General features: G+C 38.5%; 2 protein-coding genes across 4 annotated transcripts in view; both read right to left on the minus strand.

Annotated features, from left to right (window-relative positions):
- tnk2b (tyrosine kinase, non-receptor, 2b) overlaps window positions 1-1,688 on the minus strand; it is an 81,302-nt gene extending 79,614 nt beyond the window's left edge. For all 3 annotated transcript variants that reach the window (XM_038278883.1, XM_038278885.1, XM_038278884.1), the window contains exon 1: window positions 1,490-1,688. The gene's annotated coding sequence lies outside the window, so the exon portion shown is untranslated. The remainder of the gene's footprint in view (window positions 1-1,489) is intronic.
- A 3,267-nt stretch (window positions 1,689-4,955) lies between these two features.
- Window positions 4,956-25,002, minus strand: tfr1a (transferrin receptor 1a). Its single transcript, XM_038278887.1, has 18 exons — window positions 24,890-25,002; window positions 19,296-19,347; window positions 14,873-15,110; window positions 14,260-14,443; window positions 13,911-14,136; window positions 13,706-13,828; window positions 13,522-13,617; window positions 12,762-12,901; window positions 12,513-12,664; window positions 12,304-12,423; window positions 10,061-10,146; window positions 9,909-9,972; window positions 9,752-9,819; window positions 9,610-9,671; window positions 9,432-9,525; window positions 9,088-9,309; window positions 7,687-7,845; window positions 4,956-6,931 (listed from the first exon to the last, which is right to left on the minus strand). Exons 2-18 carry the CDS (start codon window positions 19,326-19,328, stop codon window positions 6,689-6,691), a joined length of 2,310 nt encoding a protein of 769 aa, XP_038134815.1. The 5' UTR covers window positions 19,329-19,347; window positions 24,890-25,002; the 3' UTR covers window positions 4,956-6,688.
- Between the last annotated feature and the right edge of the window lie 1,289 nt (window positions 25,003-26,291).

Below are 26,291 nucleotides of genomic sequence, written 5' to 3' on the forward strand. Positions count from 1 at the left end.
AGACCTTCATCCAACACTACTGTCGCCCACCTAAAGTTGCACCCCTTCCTTTACTTCTGGGAAGGAAAAGAGCACAGAATTCAAATTAAACATCAGCTATTTGCAAGCCTCAACACACCTTTGATCAGATGCAATCAAAGCTTGTCTATTTGCTGCATCCTGCAGGATGAGTTCATTGGAAACCTAATGTCGATATTAAATACTCAGCAAGTAAACAGCAAGTTATTCCAAACTATGAAAAATTCATTCTATCAGAATTTGAAGTTGAACCCTGAGGAAAATTATTTTTTCCCCTTTTTTTTTTAAATATTTGAATATGGACATTGCTGAAGAAAAGCTGCATGGCTGACTATTTTTTTCTCTAAATGAAGGCCATGTTGCATTTATGTCTCATGACTGTCAGCCTCGTCCCACAAGTTAAGTAATTCAAGCTACATCCGGCATGTAATGAAATTAAGACTCATCTCCTGACTTCAGATTGTAGCTTAACTCATATTCTTCCTTGCAGAATTGTTTCCCCCACCACCAAATTCTCTACATCAATGCTCAGCTTTAGTAAAGCTAGAGCAGCAGGAAAGTAGGAATAACTGATCTTTTAGGGGTCAGAATGCACGTAGGGGTGGGAGTAATGCATGGGGGCTCTAGCTGCATTACTTCACTGACAGGGCCAAAACAAATTTTATTTATGATTTGGAAGAGAAAGCACAACCGCTCCTGCTGAAGAAAAGCATCCAATCAGCATGATGCATCCACCACCGTGTTTCATTGATGGCACGCTGATGTTCAAATATAATACTATATACTATACCTTGCAGTCAATTTGTAACAATGCATACAACTTAAAAAAAAAACAAGAAATTGAATGGTTGTTTTAGAAAATATGAACTCAGGACGAGTTGAAAAAAAAAATATCCTTCCAGTTTACAACTATGCACAACTTTTCAATTGAAATGCATTTAAACAACCTGCAAAAGTGTTTAGAATAGCTATATAAACACCCTTTATGACAGTTTTCAGTTAGTTGTTGTTTACAGTCTGTACCCTCAAATTAAACTGGAAGAACAGCCATTTTTGATGTTTGATTTCTGTTTTTATTTCTAATATGTTGCATTTTAATTATGTTTTTGTCAAACTGGGTCGATTATATTTAGGATGCCACTGTTTTTTTTTTTTTTATCTATACAGGTGTAAGCCTGTAATCGATTTATGATTACCTTAATCCAAAAGGGAAATGAAATATTGTAGCAATGCATTATTACTGGATTTCCCAGCAGTTTAACCACTTAAAGACCATTAGGTTCAAATTGGCTCCAGAGGAAGTTGCAGCAAAGCGCAGCTGAGTGTAACAAAGCTGCAGCTGACAGCAGCTTTCACCCTCTGCCTCCAACAGCCGCTGTCATGTCAGCAAACATATATCTTTCGTTTTTAAAAGGAAAAAAAAAATCATTTTGACGTGAAACTTCGTCTTAAGGGGTTAAATGTCTCCTACCTGTCAATTTAGGCTGCGGACTCTTCTGTCACTTTCTGTTTCTCTGATTTAATTCCCAAACGAAGCAGCAGGTAGAGAGAAAAAGTTTAAACATTCCTAATAAAGCTTTACGTTTCTACACAGATTCGTTAATAAAGCTCAGTAAAGTAAAATGACCTGCAGCGTTCACCAGCGCGAGTTTGAATCCTCTGCCTTCTGGCTTCGCCTCTAAGCAAGCTTTAAACCGCACAAAGATCTTTTATAAACATTCAAGGAGATGCGTCACTCCAAATTGAAAAACAAACCTGCTCCATTTTTAGGTTTATCATTCATCTCTATTGTTGAAATCAGGACTAGCTCTTGGTTTAATTGGAGCATATGAATGAATTCAATTCAATTTCAATTCAGTTTATTTATATAGCACCAATTCACAACACATGTCATCTCAAGACACTTTACAGTTCACCAGATCATACAGTCAAATTGATTGGACTGGGATGCAATCCCTCTCATTAAGCATGCTTGTAGCGACAGTGGAGAGGAAAAACTCCCTTTTAGCAGGAAGAAACCGCCAGCAGAACCAGGCTCAGTGTGAGCGGCCATCTGCCGAAGCCGACTGGGTTTCAAGGAGACTCATTGATGACATGTGTTGTGAATTTGCGCTATATAAATAAACTGAATTGAATTGAATTCTGTTGTTGACTCTCACTGGCTTGGATGGCTGAGGTTAAAGGAAGAAGGGGATTTTTTTTATTCAGCAAAAAGGGACACATAGTGCAGTAAGGAAATATACAGAATAACACTTTCTTTAACCCATATGAGCAACCAAGATCCAATAAATCAGTGATGAGTCTCCCAAAAATATATTTTCATCTCTGTTGTTCAACCAACTTAAAAATGTGTTCACTTGTGAGAAAGCAGAATTAAATGTTAGTGCCCCAATTTGTGTGCACATAAAAAAAACCTCAGCTTTTCCAATACTTACATTAACAGTTCAAAAACAAATATAGTATGCATAAAATAACATTTAATGGATAGGAAGGTGGAAATTAAAAGAGGTATTACGAAGCTGTCAAATAACAAAGGATTAGTTTTTTTGTTGTTTTTTTTTTTTTTGTTTGTTTTTTGGGGGGGGGTTGTTTTTGTTTGGTTTTTCTTCTTTTTTTGCTAGGAAGTAGTTTGTACAACAAATAAAAAAGATTGTAAAAACAAATTAGTTGGCCTTTACTGTATTAAATTTTTAATTATTAAAGAAAATAAAAATTGTACATTGTTATTTATGTTTTTCTTTATAAAAAAAAATAACAAAATGTAAAACGCTTCAACTAAGCTATCTGTCCAATGCATAAATCAATAAAACTTGAACACATTTGCCTCATTAAAAGCAACGAAGTGAAGACTCTTTAGTTTTTTAGATCTCGGATCCCCATCCGCTCAGCCCACTCTTAAAGCAGCATGCTACCTTTGGAAAAAGTGAAAACAGGTCATATTCTGACTAAAAAGGATGGAGCAGGTCGTTTTCAGGTTTCTCTGGATGTAAATACATTATTTTCTGCCATTTTTACAGAGAACAACTGGATTATTGGCTTTTGTAAGTTTCCTGCTTCCCAGTGTTTCCCCTCTTTCAGATTAAATTATATAAAAAACCTGAACAGCTTCAGTTTAGATAAACAATCATCATCTTTAGTCTAAAATTTGTAAATTGCATAAAAACCTGATCTGGATTACAGAACCGTCCTTTCTCAATATAGTGTCTCCCTCACCTGGTCAAATGTTGTTACTACAGCTTTCTTCTGAGAATGGGAAACAGATACAAAGAGAGCAATGACTGGATTTTGCTATTCAAAAATAAGAAGTAATCTATATCTTGTATTAAATGCGTATTATTAAATACATTACTCAGATATGAATAGGAGGTGGACCACCTGCACTTTATTGGCCAACATTTTGACACGGTCAAACTGCAAACTAAAATGTAGGTTTTCTTGTATAAGCTCATCACATAAATTCAAAGGGGGACAAATTCAAGGTCTGTCCTAAAAAAAAAAAAATTCTAGCCTTTGTATTTAATGCTTGGGTCGATGTACTGTAGAAATATTGCAGCGGTTCTTCTTAGATACGCCTCTACCAGCACTGAATACCGACAGACTGAGGTTAGATTCATTACTATTTCAGTTTCTGATTTAAACTAGGAGTCAACTCCAACCTGGGGCCCTTGTCCAACATGCGCAACTCCAACCTGGGGCCATTGTCCCACCTGTGCAACTCCAACCTGGGCCGCTTGCCCAACATGCGCAACTCCAAACTGGGGCCCTTGTCCTGACTGTGCAACTCCGGTCGGGGCCGTTGTCCAACATGTGCAACTTCAGCCTGGGGCCCTTGTCCTGCCTGTGCAACTCCGGTCTGGGGCCCTTGTCCAACATGTGCAACTCCAACCTGGGTCCTTTGCCCCACCTGTGCATCTCTGGCCTGCGGCCCCCGTCCCACATGTGCAACTCGAGCTTGGGGCCCTTGTCCCGCATGCACAACTCCAACCTGGGGCCCTTGTCCCGCATGCACAACTCCAACCTGGGGCCCTTGTCCCGCATGTGCAACTTCATCCTGGGGCCCTTATCCCACGTGTGCAGCTCCAACCTGGGGCCCTTATCCCACATGTTCAGCTCCCGCCTGGGGCCCTTGTCCCGCATACGCAACTAAAGCCTGGGGCCCTTGTCCAACATGTGCAACTCCAACCTGGGGCCCTTGTCCCGCATGTGCCAGTTCATCCTGGGGCCCTTATCCCACATGTGCAGCTCCCGCCTGGGGCCCTTGTCCCGCATACGCAACTCAAGCCTGGGGCTCGTATCAATTATGTACAACTCCAACCTGGGGCCCTTGTCCAACATGTGCAACTCCAGCCTGGGGCCTTTGTCCCGCATGTTGTAGATACATTGCTGATGCATCACACTTGAACCTCATGGTTGGTTATTACCAGAACTTAATAAGATGCTGATTAGATCATTCGTCTTTTACTGTCAATATTTAATTAAGGGATATTTTAATTTTCTTTTAAGTTAAACTGACAGCAGTGTCTCTGGATTAAATCTGACCCCGTGACCCTCAGTCGTCATCAAGCTCTTAGCTCACTCATTTTCACCAAGGCCTTTGTAAGCACAAGTATTTGCACTACAGGATACACCCAACACCAGATACCGTATTTAATGTCCCTTTTAAAGCAGATCAACAAGATTGAGTTTAAAATAACAGATCTGTAAAATAACAGAAAATCACAAATGTATATTTTGTTGTTTATATAAAACAGCAAGATTTTTTATTGATTATGGATTTTCCAGTCCTCCTATATTATGTATATGTTAGTAAAGATTACTTTTATTCCTTTCAGTGCTAATAATTTTCTCCCCTATTGTCATGGCTCATTACTTCAGAGTATATAATTCAAATAACACATATTAGGGGATGTTTTAATAAATCAAAATACAGTCAATGATTCAGCAGAAATAAGATGTTTTATTGCAATACAAAGTTCAAGCAAAGCTTGCTTACACACATTTGAAAGAAAAACGTTTAACAATTTTCCAAAAGATTTATTGACCCAAAGGAATTTTCTAGACTAGTTACTGAATGTTAACCTTTTTTTTTTTGCAGACTCAGAATTGCTTCAGTTACTGAGCCCATAATCGATCGCAGCAGAAAGCTCAATTTATATCTGGCAAAGTTGTCGTATCTTTGTTTCTGTTAGCAAAGACCCATTTATATCTAATTCATATCTTATTTATGGTTTCATTCCAGGATATTCTAGTCTAAAGTTGTAACAGCCTCAGACAACTGAAACTTTCGATCATAGCGTGAAGAAACAAAAAGAAAAACCCAAACAAGAAGTAATTTTTTAACTAAAGACGTCTCCATACATTCAATCTTTAAAGTGAAACTTAAAGGCACAATAGAAATCAGCAAGAAATTCTCACATTGCATGAATCAGTCATAGCTAAAACCATAATAAACCAGGAAGAAGAAGAAATACTGGACCAGTGATGTGACCACAGGGGATTCGCATCACTTCGCGTTAAAGCAGAATACCTCCTGAACCACTTCCAAAAACATAATCCCAGTCAGACGAGGGCTTGATTGACATAACACACAGACAGGAAGCAGGAGTCTAAGCCACATGTATGCATAGCTATCATCTGTATTTACACATTATGGGAAACACTGTCCCCGATAATTAAAAAAAATATCCACCCCTACAGTGAAATATGGAGGGCACTGCCTCCGATACGGACACATGCTGGTAGGCAAAAACTACCTTCTCCCCCCACCCCTGCATTATGGAAAACACTGTCCCCGATAATGCTGTCAGAGAAGTGCACATGTACCGAGAGACCCGGCTGGGGACGCCGGAGCAGCCGCCCTGTTCTGAGTGTTCGGTCCGGGCCGTCGGTTCACATGCACACTTCGTTTAGCAGATGCTGCTTTTGTCATTTCGACAGTATAACTGTCATAATTATGGAAGGCACTGCTCCCGATAATTATATATAAAAAAAAAGGCAATATAAACTATTTATAGTGAACCCTGTCACTGATAAATAAATAACAATAAATAAACACGGTTTCTGGTTCAGTGCCATGTGTTTTTACACCTTTACCCCCGCTGGCTTTTGGGGAAAGGTCGACACATATGAGGCCTCCAAGGTCGCGTGATCTGCTGCTGATTGGTTCAGGACTATTACATCATCACACGGCTGCAGATGGGTCTCTGTTAAATTAACTACTGTTCATTTTAAGCACCATCTGAGACTGATCAGCTGGGTTTCATAATAAAAATCACAGCTTCCAACATTAAACCAGCTCAGGTTTGAACATTTGGCTTCAGCAGCAAACAGCAGGCGTTGGAATCATTTTAGTAAACAGGTAGAAAGTCAATGGTTTGTGATGCTGCCCTTAATTGTTGTTACGGCCAATCAGGATGTTTGACATTCAGCTGGTTAACAATATTAACTATAAAATGGGCACAATATTTTTAACAGCACCAAAACATTCAAGATTGTTTTTTTTTTAAGTGTCTCATTTGAAGTAAAAATAATGAGAAAAATTAAATAATAGATTATGGGCACTTCAATTTTAAGAACTTTGGATTTTAAAGGTTGTGCAACTGTTGGCTGGTTACACAATAGGAGGTCAGAATGGTGAAGAAAGGGAGTCAGCAGGAGTCGAAGAGTGGATTTAGATTTCGTTATCCAGAGACCAGATGTTCCCTGCTAAGGAGTTGGCGCAGCCCTGGATGGTCCAGGTAGCCAGGGCAAACTGGCTGCGGAAAAGCTCGGCATCTGCTTGGAGGTTGTCAGTCTTCAGATTGTCGAGGTGTTTGATGAGAGCTTTAAAGGTGTGCTGGCCTGAGCCGCCCAAGATGTGGCGGAAAGGGACATCTATGGGGGAAACGTAGTGGGACAGCAAGTTTCTTTCCACCTGCAGGAAAGGGAGGGAAGTTGCATCCGTCAGTAATTTATTATAAAAGCAACCAAACCAATCAGTAAAACTAATATATATATAAAAAGTTTTTCTTTATCTAATGAATCAGAGTTGGTCCACAACAAATATAGCCTCGTGAGACCATCCTGATCTTGCGAGCTTTCAAGATTTCATTCGCTAATCAGTCTGGAGACTCTCCGTTGAAGAAAATTTGGAGCCGTTCACCAAACGAACGTCCAATCAGCGTTGGCTTTGAGGCGGGTTGAGGTGTGACGCAACGAGAAGCGCGACAGTTCAGTCTAAAGAACATGGCGGCTTCAGCCGATGAAACTAGCGTTAGCGTGGCTATCGAGCAAGTTTTATCGGAATTACAGAGTATTTCTTCACTGAAAGAAGAGCAAAACACTGCTCTGAAGGCTTTTCTCAGAGGAAAAGATGTTTTTGCTCTTCTCCCGACTGGTTTCGGCAAGAGTAGCTTGGCTTGTGGTTGTGTTAGTACGTCATATGCTTCGTTGATCTGACTGGTTTATTTGGCCCGTCTATCACCAACATAGGCCAATCAGCTAACCAGTATTTTCGCCCCTTCCCAAAATTACTTAAACGGAAGGTTTCCAGATGGATATGCGGAGCAAATCCATCTGGCGGAGTCAGGTTACAACAAATATGCATTATGCTGGCAAAAAAAAGGCATTGACTTCAACTGATAACTAAAAGCACTTCAATCTCCTGCCAGCAAGTTTTGGTGGCCTTACCGCCATGATGCGGTCATTGATGATGCGACACATTTCAACGTCCTCCAGGTCACTGTTCTGGATGTCTGTTTGCAGGTTCTGAGCGGCACGGCTGTAGGAGCCTAGGGCGGAGATCAACCACTGCATCGTAATAGTTTTGGGCAACAGCTGGGGGTTCAACTGGAAGAACAGATAAATAATAATAAGATTAACAACAGTAGAAATGCCCCTGCAGGAGCATCTCCCACAGTTAAGTTTATACCACCTTCAAATGAACAAACTTGTGTTAAGCTTAAGCAATAAAAATAGCACTGTATTACTAAAGCAATATTACTATTTTAAGTAGAATTTAGCAAATTCCTACATAGCTGCAGCCAAATCTCTGCTACTTCTTACAGCATGTAACAATGTAATTAAGGGTGCCAAAAATCCTTAGTATGAGTGTGCATTTAAAGGAGAGTGAGAGTCTGCAAAGCAGAGAAAAAAACCTTAGACGTGTGATCTAAAAACAGCTTCCAACAACAAATTTGGTGCGTTCACAACAAAGGCATTTTGAGCTTTAAAATAGGCCTCTGATGCCTCGAGTTGGACGCTTGTGTTGTGAAGTCAGATGCTCTGGATGCTTGCTGCTCGAGGCATTGATCTGCTCTGTTCTTTGCCTTGCAATCGATTAAAGTAGCTTTCCTTTATTGACATTGATGAGTTGGGGGGAAAAATAGTATTCCAAAACAGTATAAAAACAAACCACTGGACTTCTTTTACAAGTTTTAAGATATTTCGCTTCCTATCCAGGAAGCTTTCTCAATTCAAAATGTCTGAAGTAGTGTTGAGTTCCAAGGTAATAGGGTAGCCCAAACGAAACAAAAGTAGTTTTAGCATGTTTGTGAGCAAAGAAGTCAGCCTCAAAACCTCACCTGTGCAGTCAGTGAATCAGGGTTCTGATCCAACTTATATATTGGATTCTTGCAGAACTCATTCAGTTCAATAATAAAATATTTTTATGGTGTAATAATGATTAGAATACAGTGAAACAGTAATATTTCTGTTTAAGGTCCTTGTCTTCTTTAACATCCTCTTAATGAAATGTCAGAAAAAGAAGAAGGATAGGCAAATTCTAACCGTGCACTGCTGGTCAGCTGGCTTAAAGAGGGTTCAGACATTTCTTATGAGCAAGATACATTTGGTGATATTTAGTAAGTATTCTATAGTTTGCTTAAGTATCATATATAAAAAAGAAGAAGTTGGAATAATTGTTTTCGTTTCTGGATTAAACAAAATAAACTAGAATGTCTTTAAATCTTTTGTTATCATAGTAAACATGAGGCGTTTTTAGTTCAGTTCATTTAACTGTGAGAACGTCACACTGCAACAAGGACAGACACTGGTTGCTCACTGAGATAAAAACACCAATTCCCAACTCACCCGCTGAACATCCCTGACTTTTCCGTTAATTCTGACAACTTGGGAACGTATGATCTTGTAGTATTTCATCAGATCCATCTGCAGCAGATGGTCGTGGACCAGCCTCAGGGCCATATGGCCAGCAAAGCGCCCGGCCGCCTCAGCCAGCTGAGGAACCTGTTTGGATGTGGCGATGTTCAGATTCTCCTGGGTGTCCTCCAGGGTGCCAAGGTATTTGTATTCCTGAGAGGGTAAACAGGAAGGAAAATGTATTTATATGGCCAGCCGCAAGACAAATTCCTCATAGGCTGATGTTTCAAGGAAGCTGCTTTAAAAATAAGTAGAGATGAATGAGAATGACTCACTGCGTTGTTAGAAGAAAACCGAAATGCTACTGATGGGATTCCAGAGAAGGCGAGAAATGGATAGGCAGCGTTATCCATCTGCATTTGCTCCAGACTTTATAAAAACAACGACAAAGAAGATTAGAGCTAACAAAAGAAATATCTGGAAAAATTCAGGAAGTTGAAATAACACACTTACATGGTTGACTCCCAGTCATTCTTTGCAAACTGATTAAACAGAGTAATCTCTTTGTTTTTTACCTACAACAAAAAAAGATCTTATTAACATTATGATTAGGAAAAGAAATGTACTTTAAAAACTAAACCTACTGATGTTTTACCTCCTTTAGAGTCTTTTCAATCAGAGTGTGCAATAGGGGACTAGCTGCTACTTTAAATCCATTCTGACCTGAAAATAAGAAATTATTTTTTTAGAAAAGACAAAACCACAACTTATACAGCATCAGTGGACACCACAGACGTATGACATGACTGTACCTGTTACAATGCCATCCAGGCTGATGTAAGTGAAGGCTTTCATGTTCAGAGAAGACAAATATCCCTACAGGAGTCAGCAAACACAGGGGTTTGGAATCCAAGCACAACAACAAAGGCAGAAAAATACAATAAAAATGTCCTGCACTTCTCACCTCCAGCCACTCGGTAGCGCCAACACTTCCATATTCTCCAGCTGTCCAGCTAGCAAACACAATGCTCCTCCTTGGCTTGAACCCATCTGCCAAAAAAAGAAAAATGACAGATGTTAAAGGTATAGAAAAAAATCTTTTATTTCAGGGTCGATCATCTAAATAAGTGGTCCTCCTAATTGTCAATCATTCTGGTGATGTTTACGTAAGGCTGTCCCAGATGCTCATCCCCAGCTAGCTATACTTTTTGATACTTTTGAAGCTCAGCTTTTCTCACCGAGGGTCTTTGAAAATGGCCGAGAGTCATAAGAGAAAAAGTAACTACGAAGTGTATGAGAAGAAGAGAAAGGCCTCAGAAGACAGAAACATGACCAATGGCGTATACTTAGCCTGGGTGCCATTCCGAACTTAGTCCCGCCTACAATGTTTGAGGTCGGGAAGTTTGGTCTGGCATTGATCAATAGTAGCACGAGTATGCTCGCACAATATCTGGCGGGCCAATCAAATTGTCAGGGCGGGCTTTATACGATGATGGACAGATGATCAACAGTAACGTAATCAACCACGTCACCGAAGCACGCTTAGGTGACAACAACAATGGTTCCCGCTGGGAAGTTGAGGTGAGTAGATTCTGCTATTAGGTCTGTTCTAGAAGATATCGACAGCAAATTAATTTTAAAAGAGGAATAGAGAAACGCGATCAAGGCTCATCTTCTTATTCTAGGTGTGCAACTGCATGCTTTCATTTTTGACAACTATGCGTCGCTTAACATACGTCACGCACTCCGTTGCTCTTATCGATTGTAGGTCTATCCAATTGAGTGCAGAGGCATTTTTTTTCCTGGTTCGTTCGAAACACGCCCCATAATCACAGCTCTATGGAGCAGTATCAGACTCATATTCTGACTAGAATTGAGTAGGACTACGTCAGGCTAGCGTATACTAGGGGTAACCAATTAAAAATCATCGGGGTCCGAATAAAGAAAATCAACAGCAAAGTCTGAAGACATTTTTAATTATAATCCGTAACTTTTAAACAGAATTTAACACTGAAATAAATTGCAGGCGTTTATCCATGTCATACATTGACTTTTTAAATAAAAAATTGAAGAAATTTTATTTTTCAAAATCTAAATTGTTTTTGAAGAAGAGAACAACAGTCGTTCAGTTTGATTTAAAGACAATTTCTTGGCTCACTTTGTTTCATAAAACACCTGAACTGACATGTTTTTTGTTTTTTTCTGTCTTAATGAGAGCAGTGGGCTTTAGGCTGCCATGCAAGGATTTAAACCTGGGTTTCAATGGAGATACAGCCATTCTCAAGCTCCTATCAAGGTGCTCATTTTGAGCCTGGATCCATATTTGTTTTTGATTAGGGTTATGGTCGAGAATCCTGCTTCACAGCAGTAGGTTGAGCCAAACTTACTCAAAATATCCAGGGTCATCTTTGAGCACGCCATTTCCAGTTCACAGCAGTTCTTGCAGCAGTCCATACTTTCTTCAATTTTTCTCATCGTCTTCTAATCTTTTCCCCCATCGCCCGGTTTGCCATAGGTTTGCCTGCTATGTCTAAAAGTAGCTCGCAGCAGTGACCCTGACCGTCATTTGCTAATTGGCATCACGTGCAGCCTTGTCCTGGAGGCTTTTACCGTACAAACAGGAGAAGCGTCCAAGTGAAATTAGACACTGCCGTCGCACAACATGTGGTAAATTATAAATGTTTGAAATCAGGTTAGGTCCGGATTAGTCAGCAGGTGGGTCCGGATCAGGACCCCGGTCCGCGAATCCGTGACCTCTGGCGTAAACTGAAAGCACAGGTTGGGCTTACCACTGACGCAGCAGTTGCGAAGTTTCTACTCGACAGGTAAAGTTTAGCATGCTATTTGGAGAAATCCATTTCACATCAATGCTAGTAAAAGTTATTTACCTCTATATTGTAACTTTCCAGGAAAAATAAGTTTGTTTATTTTGTAATTTGCATCGTTAATAGTTATAAGGTAGCTACAGATCCTTATTTATCCTGCAAACATGTAAAAAAAATACAAGCATGTCATGATTATTTTTATTTTCTTATTTGCGGGGAAACTTTTATATATATATAAATATGGGTGACACGAGATCCATCTCAGCACTTGTCTTATCACTGCACCTCCTCAAGGAGAAATGGGCTCGTGCTCTCGCACATCTTTAATTTAAAAACTTTTTCCAACACATTCAGAGAGGACCATAAAGAATGACAAACTCACCATTCTTCACCATGTCTGAAATGGAGCGAGCCAGTTCAACGAGGACAGTGGTGCCAACGGTTGAAGCTGCAAAGCCTGGACCCCATGCGTCCCTCTGGGCTCCAATGACCACGTATCGGTCTGTGGAGAACGGAAGAGGAGGTACAGCTGCTGATCTCTTCCAAACACATATGCTGTTCTCTCCATTCTCAATCTGGCTTTTATTTTACCTGAATCGACGAAACCTTTGATGACCCCGAACACATTGTTGATCTTCTTTTCAGTAAGGACGTTCTGGACATCCACAGTAATAGTGTCATTCACATCTCCCAATTTGATGTAGCCTTCCCATCCCTCCGGGTTATTTGGACCACCGAGTCCTCTATGGGTTCAGCAAAGGAACATATTGTTAGAGGTTTCTTATATTAAAGTGCAAAAGAATAAACAGAACAGGCCTGAAAGCTAAGTATGACATTTACCTGAGGATGTTGCTTGCCATATTCCATGAGATGGTCTGCGCCAGGATTTTGGGCAGGCCTGAAGACTCCACAGGAGGAAACTGAGTGTGGTTGAAGGAGGGGAAGCCTGGAGTGTAAGGATCCCCAGAGCCCAAGTGGACCTGCAGGAGACCGGAGAGAGAAAATTAGGAGATCTGATTCTTCAGTTATGTTTGATAGACCTTAATCTTTCCGTCTTATTTTACACCACATTGAAAAGTGCTTTGTTTATGTATATATCCAGTAGGGGGAGCTCTAGCATCACCCTAACTGTAGCAGGCCTTTGAAATGCAGCTGCTCCATTGTTTCATAAATGTTCTGCAATAAAAGAAATCTGCTACATTAATCTTGATCGTAACCTTTATGTCCTTTTGGATTAAAGTAACTGCCCGACGGTACAATTAAAGATCAGCTATGCCTATCAGAGAGTCAATATAAATCAATAAAACATGAAATGCATGGATATTATGTTTATTTATCTCTTTGGAATCAGAAAAATACCAGATACTAAATAAATACCACTGAATTCCTAACAAAATATTAATTAAATTCAGTTTCTGGAAAAATGACATCAGACCAACAGAAATGTGTTGCATTTGCACAAATGGCTTTAGCTCCAAGGGGTCACCGCAATCAGAAAAGTGAATGGAAGGAAAAGCTGTGTTAAAAAATAAGCACAAAAAGCCATTTCATTCATTTAAAGGCCTAATCACACTAATTTAACATCAGGTCCAGGACTTACGTGTCCATAAAGCTCAGTGTTGTCTCCAAAGCTGTAATCAGATGGATCTGGGTAAATTAAAACAGCAGAGGCGTTCATTTTGGCAGCGTTGGCAACCTGTAAAAGAAAAGAAACAGAATGTATAAATGTGCCAATTTCAGAAAATGTTCAGAAAGGTTGTTTATGTTGTTTTAAAACAAGTCACCTTCTCAGCATAGCTAATCTTTCCACGTCTGACCAACATAACTCTGCCGTTCATGTCGACGTTCTGCCCCCGCAGCTGCCTGAAGTCAGCCTCCTGGCCATAACGAGCATACAGCACTGCACCCTAAACACAGCAGGATTCTGCTTAACTACAGCCACTAGGTGTTCTGGGTTTCTCTCTTTTTTAAGAGGATTTTTTTTCCCACCTGTACTGATCCAGTTTTGCTGTAGGACAGAAATCCCTTTGGACGGTCCTCTGATGTTTGCTTGAAAATGATTCTGTTGTAGCCAGACGTGGGGGCTTCTTGAACCTTGATGAAGTGCTCATCTGTCCAGGTCTTCATACCATACTCCTTAAATCTCTGCAGCACTCTGTTTCCAAGGTATTCGTCTGTAGGGGAGCCGGCCTGGTGGCTGACCGCAGAAAACTCACTGCAACAGAATAAAAAAGTTTTACCCATGTAGCAAAACAAAAAAAACAAAATACTGCCACTAGTAAATTAGTGGCAGTATTTTTTTGTTTTGTTTTAATGAGCGGGTCAATTTTCTAATCACCTGAAGGCTTTTTCTAATTTGGCAGCGGTGAATTTGTCAGCCAGGAGACGTTTGACATCATCCCAGTCCATCAAGGGGGCGGCGCCGGTCTCGTGGGGAACGTCGCCTTCAATGTTACTAACGGAGGAAGCACAGACAGGAGCCGCCTCCTTTTTCCCCTCAGTCATGTAACCAATCAGGTATCCTGAAAGCAATCAGATGACTCGGGTTAAAAAAAAAAAAAAAAAACAAGTAAAAATTATGAACATTGATCCTAAGATGTCAAACTACAAAAAAAAAACAAATAAATAAAAATTAAGCCAACCTTATACATAGAATTTTTTTTTATTAAATCATTTAAATTTTTTTTGTCAAAAATAAACAAATCCTTTTCCTTTTTTATATTAAAAAAAATTTCATTGAAACAAATCTCTGCCAACCCACACTCCTCCCAAGTATTTGGTAAAGATCTTTACCAAATACTTGGTAAACAAATCTTTACTAGACGGAAGAAGAATAAGAAGATGGAATAATAATACATAAAGAAATACAGGAACACAATAGTCTGAATGTTTTCACACCAAAATGTTCCCTAAAGAACACCCAGGCTCCTTGTTTAGCGTGTGAATCTTACCAATGATGAAGACGAGGAGGATGCCAGCAGCCATGAAGCACAGGTTTTTGGGCGTTCGGCCCAGCTTTTGAGCCACGTAGGGTTTCCCATTGGAGTTGGAATGACGATGTTCACCCACGCCGTTTTCCCCGACCTCCTCGTCCACGTCAGACGACAGCTTCATCTCCACCTGGCTGGTGTCACCTTCCATGTTCTGGGTCAAGTTGAATCGCGTGTAGGTGTGTGGTTCACCGTTAAACTATAGAACAAAAAGAAATTGCAGAGCTAAGAATAAAAAAGAATTGTGAAGATAGCTGGTGTTATGGAAGGTGTGTGCAAACGGCAACACTCTATTAGTGAAAGATTGTATTTAAACTGAGAATAAATCCCACAGACGTGGGCTCACTTTACTAATCTGATGATTTGTGCAGATAACCCCTAGATTGCACTTAGGGTTACAATAGGTAAGGGGTCTCAATACAAATGGATGCATCAATATTCTTAATTTTAATTTTGTGAAAGGCATGCAAGTAAGTCATTTGGGGTTAAAATGAGTCTGAGCCATATTTTTGTTTACCCCAGATTCAATTAGGTTTATGCTTTAACTTCAAGGACTGGAGGATGGGTTTGCATTTTTTGCAGGTAGGTCTTAAATAAACTACTTGCATTAGTAATAGAGAATAGGATCTATGGATGTGTGGACTGAAGGTCTAACTTCCCCAGAAAATTACACGTAATAAATATGCAAATTATGTTTTGTTTTTTTATTGTTTATATTAACAAAAATAAACTTCTTTAAAACAAGCATCTCTTTAACGGCCAATGTAATAATAGAAGAGAATGGATCCTTTTTTATAATCAATACTGAAACACACCATTTTGATCTTAATCAATACAAGTTGACCCATTCTTATTTGCCCAAGATATCAGACCTCTTCTGGTCAAATCCTCGTGCAGAAGCTCATATTCTGCTGCATGGTGACTATAACCACAAAAGAGGAACAATCCCTTTACGACTGACAAACAAAAAAAAAAAAAATAAGAAAAACACAGATTACAGAAAATGAACCTAATTCGTGGGAGCTGAAAGCTAACTGGAGAAGAAGCCTTTTCCTACATTCTGGTAAACGTTAACCCGTTGTTTAACATTTACTGTTCCCTGCATAAGTAAGAGAAAGGCAGATGTAGATGCCTGAGCCAAAGCTCAGGGCAAATAGCAAGACTGCAGAACCTGACAAACACCAAGGATTCGTGCAGTGGAAACAGTTCATCTAAAGCTGCAGGACATGGGACCTTCAGGACTGGATATTTAGGAACTCTAATCTAACTTATGCCTCTAGATCAGTTACGTCTCTGGTGAAATTCACAAAGTTGACTATAATCCAGTCAAAATGTATAATGATTTTCAGATTTCACTCACAACTTGTCAGAACCATTCATTACTCACCCTGGACCTCAGTAGTAGCAAAACTGGTAATCTGAAATAGATCCATTTCAAAAGGCAAGAAAAAATAGCAGTGAAATAATATCAATAAATAAATTAGATAACAGCAATCTGATCATAAAGATTTTAAGTTGTCAGACTTTGCACCAAGCGCCACATGAAACAGAAAACATTTATACTTTATCGGAATTTATCTATAGTACTTGCTAAAAAAAAAAAAAAAAAAAACTCCCAGTAAACAGCTCCAATGTGATCACGTTATTCTGTTTCTAACTATTCCCAGGATTTTCAGATGAAAATCCCTAAAAAAAACCTCTCCAAATTAAACCTTTTATAGCTAATGAGCCATATGGAGTAAGAATAAAGTTCAGGGCTTTATGTAAAGAACACACTCTAGTTTTCACCCTTACATTCTGATTTACTGTAAGTTCACTGCTGTGTATGTGGTTTGCTTCATAAAACAGCTCTGAATGTAAAAAACAATTCTCGCCGGGATTTTCTATGTGAAAATAATTAAGAATTTAAGGAGGCAGTTAATTCCAACAGGCAGGAATTAACTGTTTGACACAATAGAAACACTGTTTTATATCCTGGCAAGCAGCCTTCCAAATATGATTGGAATATCTGCAAAAATTGTATTTCTACAAGTGCTTATCTAGGACTATGTATAGGCATTTTGTAGAGGGACCGTTTGGCACAGTTTGGAAACCCCAAACGGCCACGAATGTATATTTTATAGACGAAAGGCCACCATTTTTGCATACTTCAACATAGAAACATCAGTGATGCCTCTTTGGAGAGATATCACTTAGATGAATCAGACTAAACTGTCAAAATTGTTCAAACACACATTTTTATTGAAATAAAAAATGAATATAAAAGGTTTAAAAAAAAAAGACTTCAGGGAAAAATCTGAATACATATAACATATAACAGAAAATGTATAAAAACTATTTACAACCTAAAACAAATCTGTGTGACCAAATGGGCTAAATACTGCGGTTTTAGTAAAAAAAAAGACATGGGAGTTTTTAGGAGATTTGCTGTCAGTTGGATAGAGTTTGGATATATTCTAAGAATAGATTGGTTGTTATTCCAACCAATCAAGTTGGTTAAAACTATTTTGGGTAGATGAAACAATGTAATGATCAAAACTTGAGCAAGCAGCTAGACACAGTTGTAACATTTGTTTTAAGTAGTATTGCTGTCTGATGAGCAGTTACCAGCATTGGTGGTGTACGCTGTAAGACATGGACCCCCGCTTGGTAGGCTGTTGGTTCAAGGCCCACCTTAGACTTTTTGCGATAACACTTCTGTAACCAATTTGTATCGGTTTTCCCTAGTACAAATATCAAGCTTTATACAGGAATGAGTAACTCTAATTTAATGCTCTTAGAAATAATTTTAATGCCATCAACAAGTACCCATGACACTCTATATATATATAAATATAAAATTTGGCAAAATCCTTCATCATCTTTACCTTCGACAGGCTGCAGACATGTTCCGAATTCCTCGTTTTCCAGCCACTTTTGTTGAAACGAGCATTTTTTCCATTCTCTAGATTTTTCTCCGCCTAGAGCTTCTTTTCCCGAACATACGGCTTCAAAATTAACCAGAAGCAGTTCCGCACAAACACGTGGAACCAGTTATATCTGATATACCTGACAAAATTCTTTTTATAACCTGTAGGTGGTGATATGTTTACACAAAGCCTCATGAACTGTGGGGATCATTGAAGCAATTTGGAGAAAAACGGTTCAATGCCTCATGAGGCTTCGTCTCACCATCACTAGTTTTTACTGGTTGGAAAATGAGGTCATAAAAGCAAGTCCAACCCATTACACATGATTGACAACAATTGGCATTCTGCTGATCCAGCCTGTCCTCATCGCCCTGTAACTGGTCAAATAGGGGTCAATCAAGCCAGAACTTCCAGTTTCAGATAGCATTCAATGCTATGTTTCTAGCATCTTGCAGGGGGGGATTTTGAGAGAAAATAGGTAATTTTGGTGGCGTTTTTTTCGCCGAGTTATCCTGCAATATTCGTGCCTTTGTGAATTTTATATGACATTTGGAGACATCATTCTACCAGATTATCCTTTTTCTGGCTGTTTCGAGCAGAAAGGCACCAAACTTGGAGGGAAATATTGGAATTCACTCCATGGGATGACTGAAAGGCAAGAAAATGAACTTTTTGAGTTTTGAGTATCTCTCAAGAGGTTCAGCATGCTTGGTGCCATTGGGAAGAGCAGAAGGAGAGCTTTCTTTAGATATGCGGACATATGTTGACAGTGAAATACTCATATGTACATGCGCTGAATGTTCAAACCCGTCCCCTGGTCGCCGGCGGTTCAGGGTAACTCAAGGACATTAAAGTAACTCTTCCCCAAAAATTTTATTGTTTAGATTAGCTTATTTTACAGTGGCTATAAGGAAAATCTGAGGCTGTGATACATGAAGAGGTTTTAGCAAAAGCTCGACACTGTGAGATGTCAATAAGTCTCACGTTGCCCCATCCAGTATGAAGGTAAAGAGTAAAAATTCTTTATTCATCCCTCAGTGGTAAAATATATTGATCACAATATTAAATTGACAGAACAGACCAGTAACCATGTAATTTGCACGACTGAATAGAAGAAAAATATGTGCATAAAAAGCAAACATTATACAGCGTTAGCTTGTAAATAGTTTTGCAAAACAGGGAAACTGTACTTATAAATGTTATATAGTTTTCTGTATGGGAGCCGAATTGTCTCCTCATTGATTTTGTTTTACATAAAGAATTTAAAACGTTGTCATATTGTAGCTAATCATATGTTTTGCTTTTAAATAGAAAGAACACTTGGCTTGCAAAAAAAAAAGTGAAAGAATGCTAAGTTATAACAATAACAGAGAATCAAGGGTTTATTTCTTAGACTTGTAATTGGGTTTCCATAAATCTGAATAATATAGAAAAACTACGAACTGATGACGTTTTGGAGTCGGTTCAGTACTTACAATTTTAGATATCGTTGACCTTGCTTGTTCCATCGCTGCTTCTTAGGACACTCTAGAAAATAAACACAAAAATAAGACTTAATTACCAGACAAAACAACTGCAGACGTTAGCAATTGACTTTCAAAACCCATTTCATTCTAAAGAAAAAGAAAACCACGGTGAACCGCTGCTACTATGTTGATGTTTTCACTTCTGTTTTTTCCCCTCTTCCTCTGACAAACAGCTCCCTGTTCCACTAAAGCATTATTCTGCTTCCAGAGATGCTGTCCCACCTCTTGTCTAAACATCCCAGGGGTTTCCTGTGTGGCTAACCTGAAAGAAAGAACCGTGTCCAAACACAAAAGGGAGCAGTGTGCTGCACATATTATGACATACCAGCTCCTTAGGTGGAACAAGATGACCATCCAAACCAAACAGTGTTTCACTTCTTTAGGATTTTTAGGTTTTCTTTGCTAAAATTCAAAGGTAGTGGAATACAAGCTAAGCAATTCCTTCTCTTCCCCCTGCAAATCTGCTCCACATGGAGACTATATATATATATATATATATATATATATATATATATATATATATATATATATATATATATATATATATATATATATATATATATATATATATATATGGGGATAAAATGAACAATCACCATACAACAAGAGGCGAGCTAAAAATAAAAGCTATAGAGTTTCTCATGATTCGCTGCCATGTGACACCATTGAGCATTTCTTGACCTTCAGCTGACAGTTCTTTCCTTTTTCTCCCATCAGAGGTCGAGAAAGACTAAACAAGATTAGTCTATCGCTTTTTAAAACATCCTTTTGTTTTGGGAACTTTAACCGCTGCAATCAAACTGGTGGCAGAGGTGCATAGATCATTTTTAAAATGAAAAAGTACAAAGACTTCACAAAAAACTGACAATGTATCCATAAAGGAGCCACATATACATAGAAATGTTATTTACAATAATTCTTAGGAGTTTATGCAAAGCTGACAAGTTACTTCCCTGTTTATTTCCCGTTTAGCAACAGAGGCTTTTGTTAGAAATTCAGAACTACTCACTTATCTTTATCCTTTAACCCAATGGTACAAAAAAAAAAGCTTTGAATTGTTAGTTTTAACGGTTATTATATTACATAGGAGTTAATTGAATAAAACGTAAACAAAACTGAGTTTATTAACAAAAATCTACGCTTAAAATCCACAATAAACCTGACCTTTGACCCTTGGCAGACCCTCCCAAAACGTAAACACTAAAACCTCTAGAACAACACATGCTTATCAGGACCTTGGTTAAGTTCAATGAAACATTTTCTGACCCTTTGCCAAACTTAAAACTATTGGAGCAATAAGCAAACACTGGATTAACTGCCTTTCTGAAGTCCAACTAAACAACTAGCTTAATTACAATTCATTAAACAAGCTAACGATGCCGGCTGAAGCTCAGCCCATACAAACCATTTACACATTGACCATAAACATCATTGTCTGCAATAAAAGTGCTGAAATGCTGCAGGATCTCTCTGGTTTAACGGAGCACAGAATAATGAAGATGTCGCCCCACACTGCCAGTCAGCTGGCCGAATAAAGGCTGCCGATTGACAATGTTCCCAAATCAATGTGTGGTAACCAATTTACCTTTATCCATCACTGTTATTCAGCAGCTGCAGCTGAGCAGCCTCCCTACCAGAGAAGGCAGCCTGACTATTTCAGATTAGTTAGCAGTGAAGTTCATCACAACCTTCAGCGAGTTGTTTTCTCAGCTAAAGGCATGTTTCAGAGCATGCACACTATAATAATAATTAATCTATAACTAAATTATTACTTCAATGATTGATTGATCTGATTAAAATATTCCACCCTGCATACTTCTGGTTCTTTAATCATCTTGGAGACACACCTTGATCTGGGTATTTTTCCTGCATAATCTAAGAATCTCTTGCTGCTCTTTGTCTAAATACATCATGAGACTTTTTTGCAGCTTTTCAGGTAAAGATGTTCTAAAAATGCAGGCTGAGCAATAGGGTAGCAGAACTGGGCTAACCTGTCCTTTCTTGCAACACTACAGGAGAACCTTGATTCAAACATCTGTTCAAAAAAAAACAGAACAGGTAAAAATCCTGAATTTCCAGTGTCAAGAACGCTGAATCAAATAAGGAAGCACTCTGCTCTGAAAAAGCTTTGTTTATTCTCTGCATTTCCAAGGCAACCTCTTTAGAATATGGATCAGTGGAGAAAAACCTTGATCTCTAGAGTGGGACCAGGGACATTACTGTCCCATACTTAAAGGTATAGCGGAGGATGTTCTTTTTCCGGGTGGATCGGCAAAAAAAGTAGTCCTATTAATTGTCGATCATTCTGGTGATATATTTACGCAATGCCGTCCTACGTGCTCGTCCCCATTTTCACTTACCGGTGGCGAGTCTGACATAGCGGAAAAATTGCAAATCTATTAAGTTTGCATGAGCGTTGCAAACAGCAACTTTTAAACGGAGCGTGCATGAGGATAAATCGGCTCACGCACGCTTTTGCACGCGTTTAATAGTCGTTCCCTCTCGGGAGTCGGTACAGGGTGGAGGGGGCGGGTCTTTTCAAAAATTAATGAAAATCCTCCATTATACCTTTAAGTCTCTCTGATTTGATGTTCTAAAGTGTAAGGATGAGATGGACTGTAAGTTTAATGAAGCTCTGAGGTGGGCAAACCCGTTCCATAATCTCACATACCAAACATACCGGACCGTTTGGGGCTAATACGTTAATCAGATTGCAAAATTACACTACTCTTTTCAGACACAGAAACCTATGGAAACGTAGAAAGATGGAACTCAGATTGCATTGTGAATTCAAATATATGCAAACAATGCAAAGCAACAGCACTACACAAAACATGCTTGTGCATGATCAGGAAGTTTCAACCCCTTACACTACAGTAGTTTTTTTTAAACATAACTCCAGGTAGGAGCCATTGCTTGGAGCCTAGAATGATGCGTGTGTGCGGGACAGATAGCGAGACAGAAATTGAGCCCCACCCTTAAAGGATCGCAGCAGGCCGGATGCCGTGCTCCCTTGAGCTTTGGAAGGAGATTAGGGTTGGACTCGCCGCTCTTGTAGTCAAGGTTTTTAAAATAAAACACACAAAATGCGACCAGCTATTCTGTTCTGGTGCCATGATAACTTTTGAGGTTTTTCTACAAAAAAAAAAAAAAAAAAAGGCCCAAGTTCAACTTCAAGGCCTGCATTAACCAACAGGCTTAAAAAGTAGCTTAACAGCTGAGGCATTAGTGAATGACCAAACTGTTTCTTAAAAAGCTTGCAACAGAGTTTTCTCATGTTACAACAGAATGCGCAATAAAATTCACAATAAAGCTGCTCTGGCTCCCCTAACCCCATCCTTAGTTATTAATAGAGTTGCACCAATAATAGGCAGGGATCAGGATCAAACACTGTTTCCTGAAATGGTGCTTATAACTTTTTTCCAATTTATTAGATTAATTCAATTTAAATACTCCCATAATTTACACTAATAAATGCACCAACTAACTACATGCACTTACTTTAAGCTCCTTTTTTAAGCAAAGAGACTAGAGAATTGTTCCATCTTTTTTATGTTAGTCATCAAGAAAAATAAATCTGACCTCAACATAATCAAGTTATTAAAATATCTGCTGTTGATGAAAAGATAAATGCTAAAAAAAAAAAAAAGCATTGTCACACTTTTCCCATCAGGAACAGGCCTTAATGACTTTCTTACTGAAAATATGACAATTTCTTCCTGCAAAGAGGCATGAGGAAGAATAATACTAATTCCCTGAAACTAAATGGTTGAGAACAATAGAGATAAATGAATACCTGCATAGCTACTGGTATTTACACACAAGTGCATAGTTGTTAAGAGTCAGGAAAGTGCAAACACCTGTTATAGATTGCCCCTATGAATGGAATGAAAAAAATATATATATATTTAAGTGGATTTTCAACAATGCAGATTGTTTTTTTGTGTTTTAAAGCAAATATGCCATGATTGAAACAGACAAAATATAATGAAGTATGATTTTGTGAATAGAAAAAAACTTTAAATACCCTCCAGTATTCCAGAAATGAGACAAACATTCATCAAATTATAAAGATTAGGAGAGGAGGAAGTGCTCAAAATTTGCTAAGGAGAAGGTGGGAAAAATGTGCAATGAGACAGACTCTGATGAGGTAGAAATGAATCAAATTTGATATAAAAAAAGAGGAGAGAAGGGGCTGATGGGTGCATAGGAGTCATTGTTCAGGAGTAAATCATGTGATAGTCACACTGGAGCAAAGCTTGAAGGAAACCCTGAGAAAAAACATCAGACAAAACGCAGTTGGACCCCGCAAACCTAGAATTGCTTACATTAATCAACAAAATCTGCCTGTCTTTGAGCACTCTTTGGGTTGGAAAAAATTTATTTTGCATCAGTTAAATGCATTTTTTGTTTATTTTTTTAATGGTTATTATTGTGTTACTAATTTAAACCCATAATTAAAAAACATCAGTCAAAACTCTAAAGAAGTTGGACCCCGCAAACCTAGAATTTCTTACATTAAGCAACAAAATATGCCTATATTTTAAGATTTGGGTTGGAAGAAATTATTTTGCATTAGTTAAATGCATTTTTTTTTTTTTTTGGTAATTATTGTGTTACTATTTTAAACCCAAAAATAAAAAACATCAGACAAACCTCTAGAGTTTCTTACATTAATCAACCAAAAAAATGCCTTTCTTTTTACTCTTTGGGTTGGAAAAGCTTATTTTGCATCAGTTAAATGCATTTTTGCTTATTTTTCGTAATGATTATTGAGTTATTATTTTAAACTCAAAATAGAAAAAAACAGACAAAACTTTGTGGACCCCACAAACCTTGACTATCTTACATTAAACAAAATATACCTTTCTTTTTAACTCTTTGAGTTGGAAAAGCTTATTTTGCATCAGTTAAATTTATTTTCTGTAAAACTCTTAAGCTGTTAAAAACCCAAAATTAATAATTAAATAATTCTTTGGACAGCCTTTGATACACCTAGTGTATTACACCATTGGCCATGTGCTGGAGTTAAATATATAAGTGTGGCAGCTCCTCCATCACACCATAAGAATGACAGGGTAAGAAAGGTTGAGGGTTCAGGCAGGAGACAACTGCTGTCCTCCCAGGGTCAGCAGCAGTGCCAGTTTCCAGTCAGTGAAGGAGACTGGAGCCTCTATCACTCTGATATCAAGCTAGCTGTTGAACGTGACTACCGGCTTCTTCAGTTATGGCGTCCTTTTGCCGCGCAGCATGTCAACCTTGCCGTTGAGCAGAGAGACAACGTGCTTCTGACAGGTGCTTTCACCTTTTGTCACGGGAATGTGGAGAAAAGAGCTTCACAGGCCATTGTGTGCCATATTGAAAATGTAATTGTCAATTCAAACACTTAACTGCAGATAACATTATCATGTACAATCTTAACTTATCCATAAAAATAAAGAGGTTTAGTATTTCAACGCCTCCGCCTTTGAACTTGTGTTAACAAAGCCGACTCTCGCACAATTCTTCAAATGTAGAGTTTATTAACAGGTTATAACACTCACCTTCCCTTCTCAGCTGAAAAACTCAAGTCTTGCTTCAATGGCAGCTTCTGACACGAGGGAACTGCTGCGGTGAGCTCCTTACTCACCGGCCCGGATGCCCTTGACCACGCTGCTGGCAGCTTTATCTCAAAGATTGAACCGGCGTGGTGTGCGTAACTACGTCATCCCGTCATACGTCAGGAGAACCGTTTTACATGCGCTCTTTCATACAGAGAAGCCCACAGGCGGAGAAATAATTCATCTCTCAACTTCTGCATAATTTCTTTCAAACACACAGTTTAGTGTTAGTTCCACACGGAGTCGAAAATTTATACACTGACTTTATAAGACTTTAAAACTAAAAAACAAAAACATTAAGGTTAAAATAAGGTCACCTTCAAGGATGGAAACCATACTTGTTCTACTTTCATGGCGATAATTCGTGACCTTAGAGAGCTTGGAAAAGCCTCATTTAGTAGTAATTATTTTTAATGAATGTTAAATGTGTATATTGTTTAATTTTTGTTTTGTACTTAAGTTTTGCAACTTGTTGGCCAGGACTCCCTTGAAAAAGAGGCTTTTAATCTTAATGAGACTCTTTCTTATAAAATAAAGGTTAAAAAAAAATTATAAAACATTTTCAAAGTTTAAAAATGTCAACCATTACAACATTCACAAAAAATAAACTGTAATAGCAGTAGACTAATTTTTTTTTAAAACAAATAGTAAAGATTTTGATTAACATATAACTAAAGGCTTTGATTTAATCAATGACAGATCTTAATTAACTAATGGGGGAGTCCGTCCATTGGTGCCTTATTTGCATAAAAAAATTGGCTTTGCAAGAATCCCCTGAGAAGATAAACAACATATTTAGAAACTTTATTTTTTGCTGTTTTTACACATCTATGTTTGACTGGAAACAACAGCAACCACAAAAGATTGTTTTGGGTAAATCTGGGTTGGTGTAGCCAAATAATAATAATTTAACATCTACTGAGAAGAAGTGGAGGTGATCATGAAGAGTATAAATAAAAGCAGTTCACCCGGACAACAAACTAGACTGGAGACACAACTGTGAAGCTATCTACAAGAAAAGACAGAGCAGATTGTACTTCCTAAAGACGCTTCGGTCCTTTGGCTGCAAGTCTGTTGTGGAGAGTATGATCTCATCTGCAATATAGGGTAACACTTTTAGATTATTAATACTGATGACTTAAAAAAGCTCAACAAGCTAATAAAGAATGTCAGCTCTGTTCTAGAAACTCCTCTAAAACCTCATAAGACTATTTCACGAAGAAGAATTCGTCATAAAGTGAAGAACATTATTGACAACAGTGATCATCCTCTTCAGAAGATTTTTAAACAACAACAGGGTGTTCAGTCAGAGGCTTCTCTAAAACCGGTGCAAGAAAGAACCGAT

The sequence above is a fragment of the Cyprinodon tularosa genome, unplaced genomic scaffold, assembly GCF_016077235.1.
Source record: "Cyprinodon tularosa strain WSP-4 unplaced genomic scaffold, ASM1607723v1 ctg145, whole genome shotgun sequence".
In the NCBI taxonomy this organism is placed as follows: Eukaryota; Metazoa; Chordata; class Actinopteri; order Cyprinodontiformes; family Cyprinodontidae; genus Cyprinodon; species Cyprinodon tularosa.

What these genes read in the sequence shown, in the direction of transcription:
- tfr1a (XM_038278887.1), bottom strand. Translation starts at nt 19,328, where the DNA reads ATGGAACAAGCAAGGTCAACGATATCTAAAATT. An exon ending in AATGACTGGGAGTCAACCAT is followed by an intron (nt 9,526 to 9,609) that starts GTAAGTGTGTTA and finishes GTTTTTATAAAG; the next exon opens with TCTGGAGCAAATGCAGATGG. An exon ending in AAGTCAGGGATGTTCAGCGG is followed by an intron (nt 7,846 to 9,087) that starts GTGAGTTGGGAA and finishes CTGTTCTTCCAG; the next exon opens with TTGAACCCCCAGCTGTTGCC.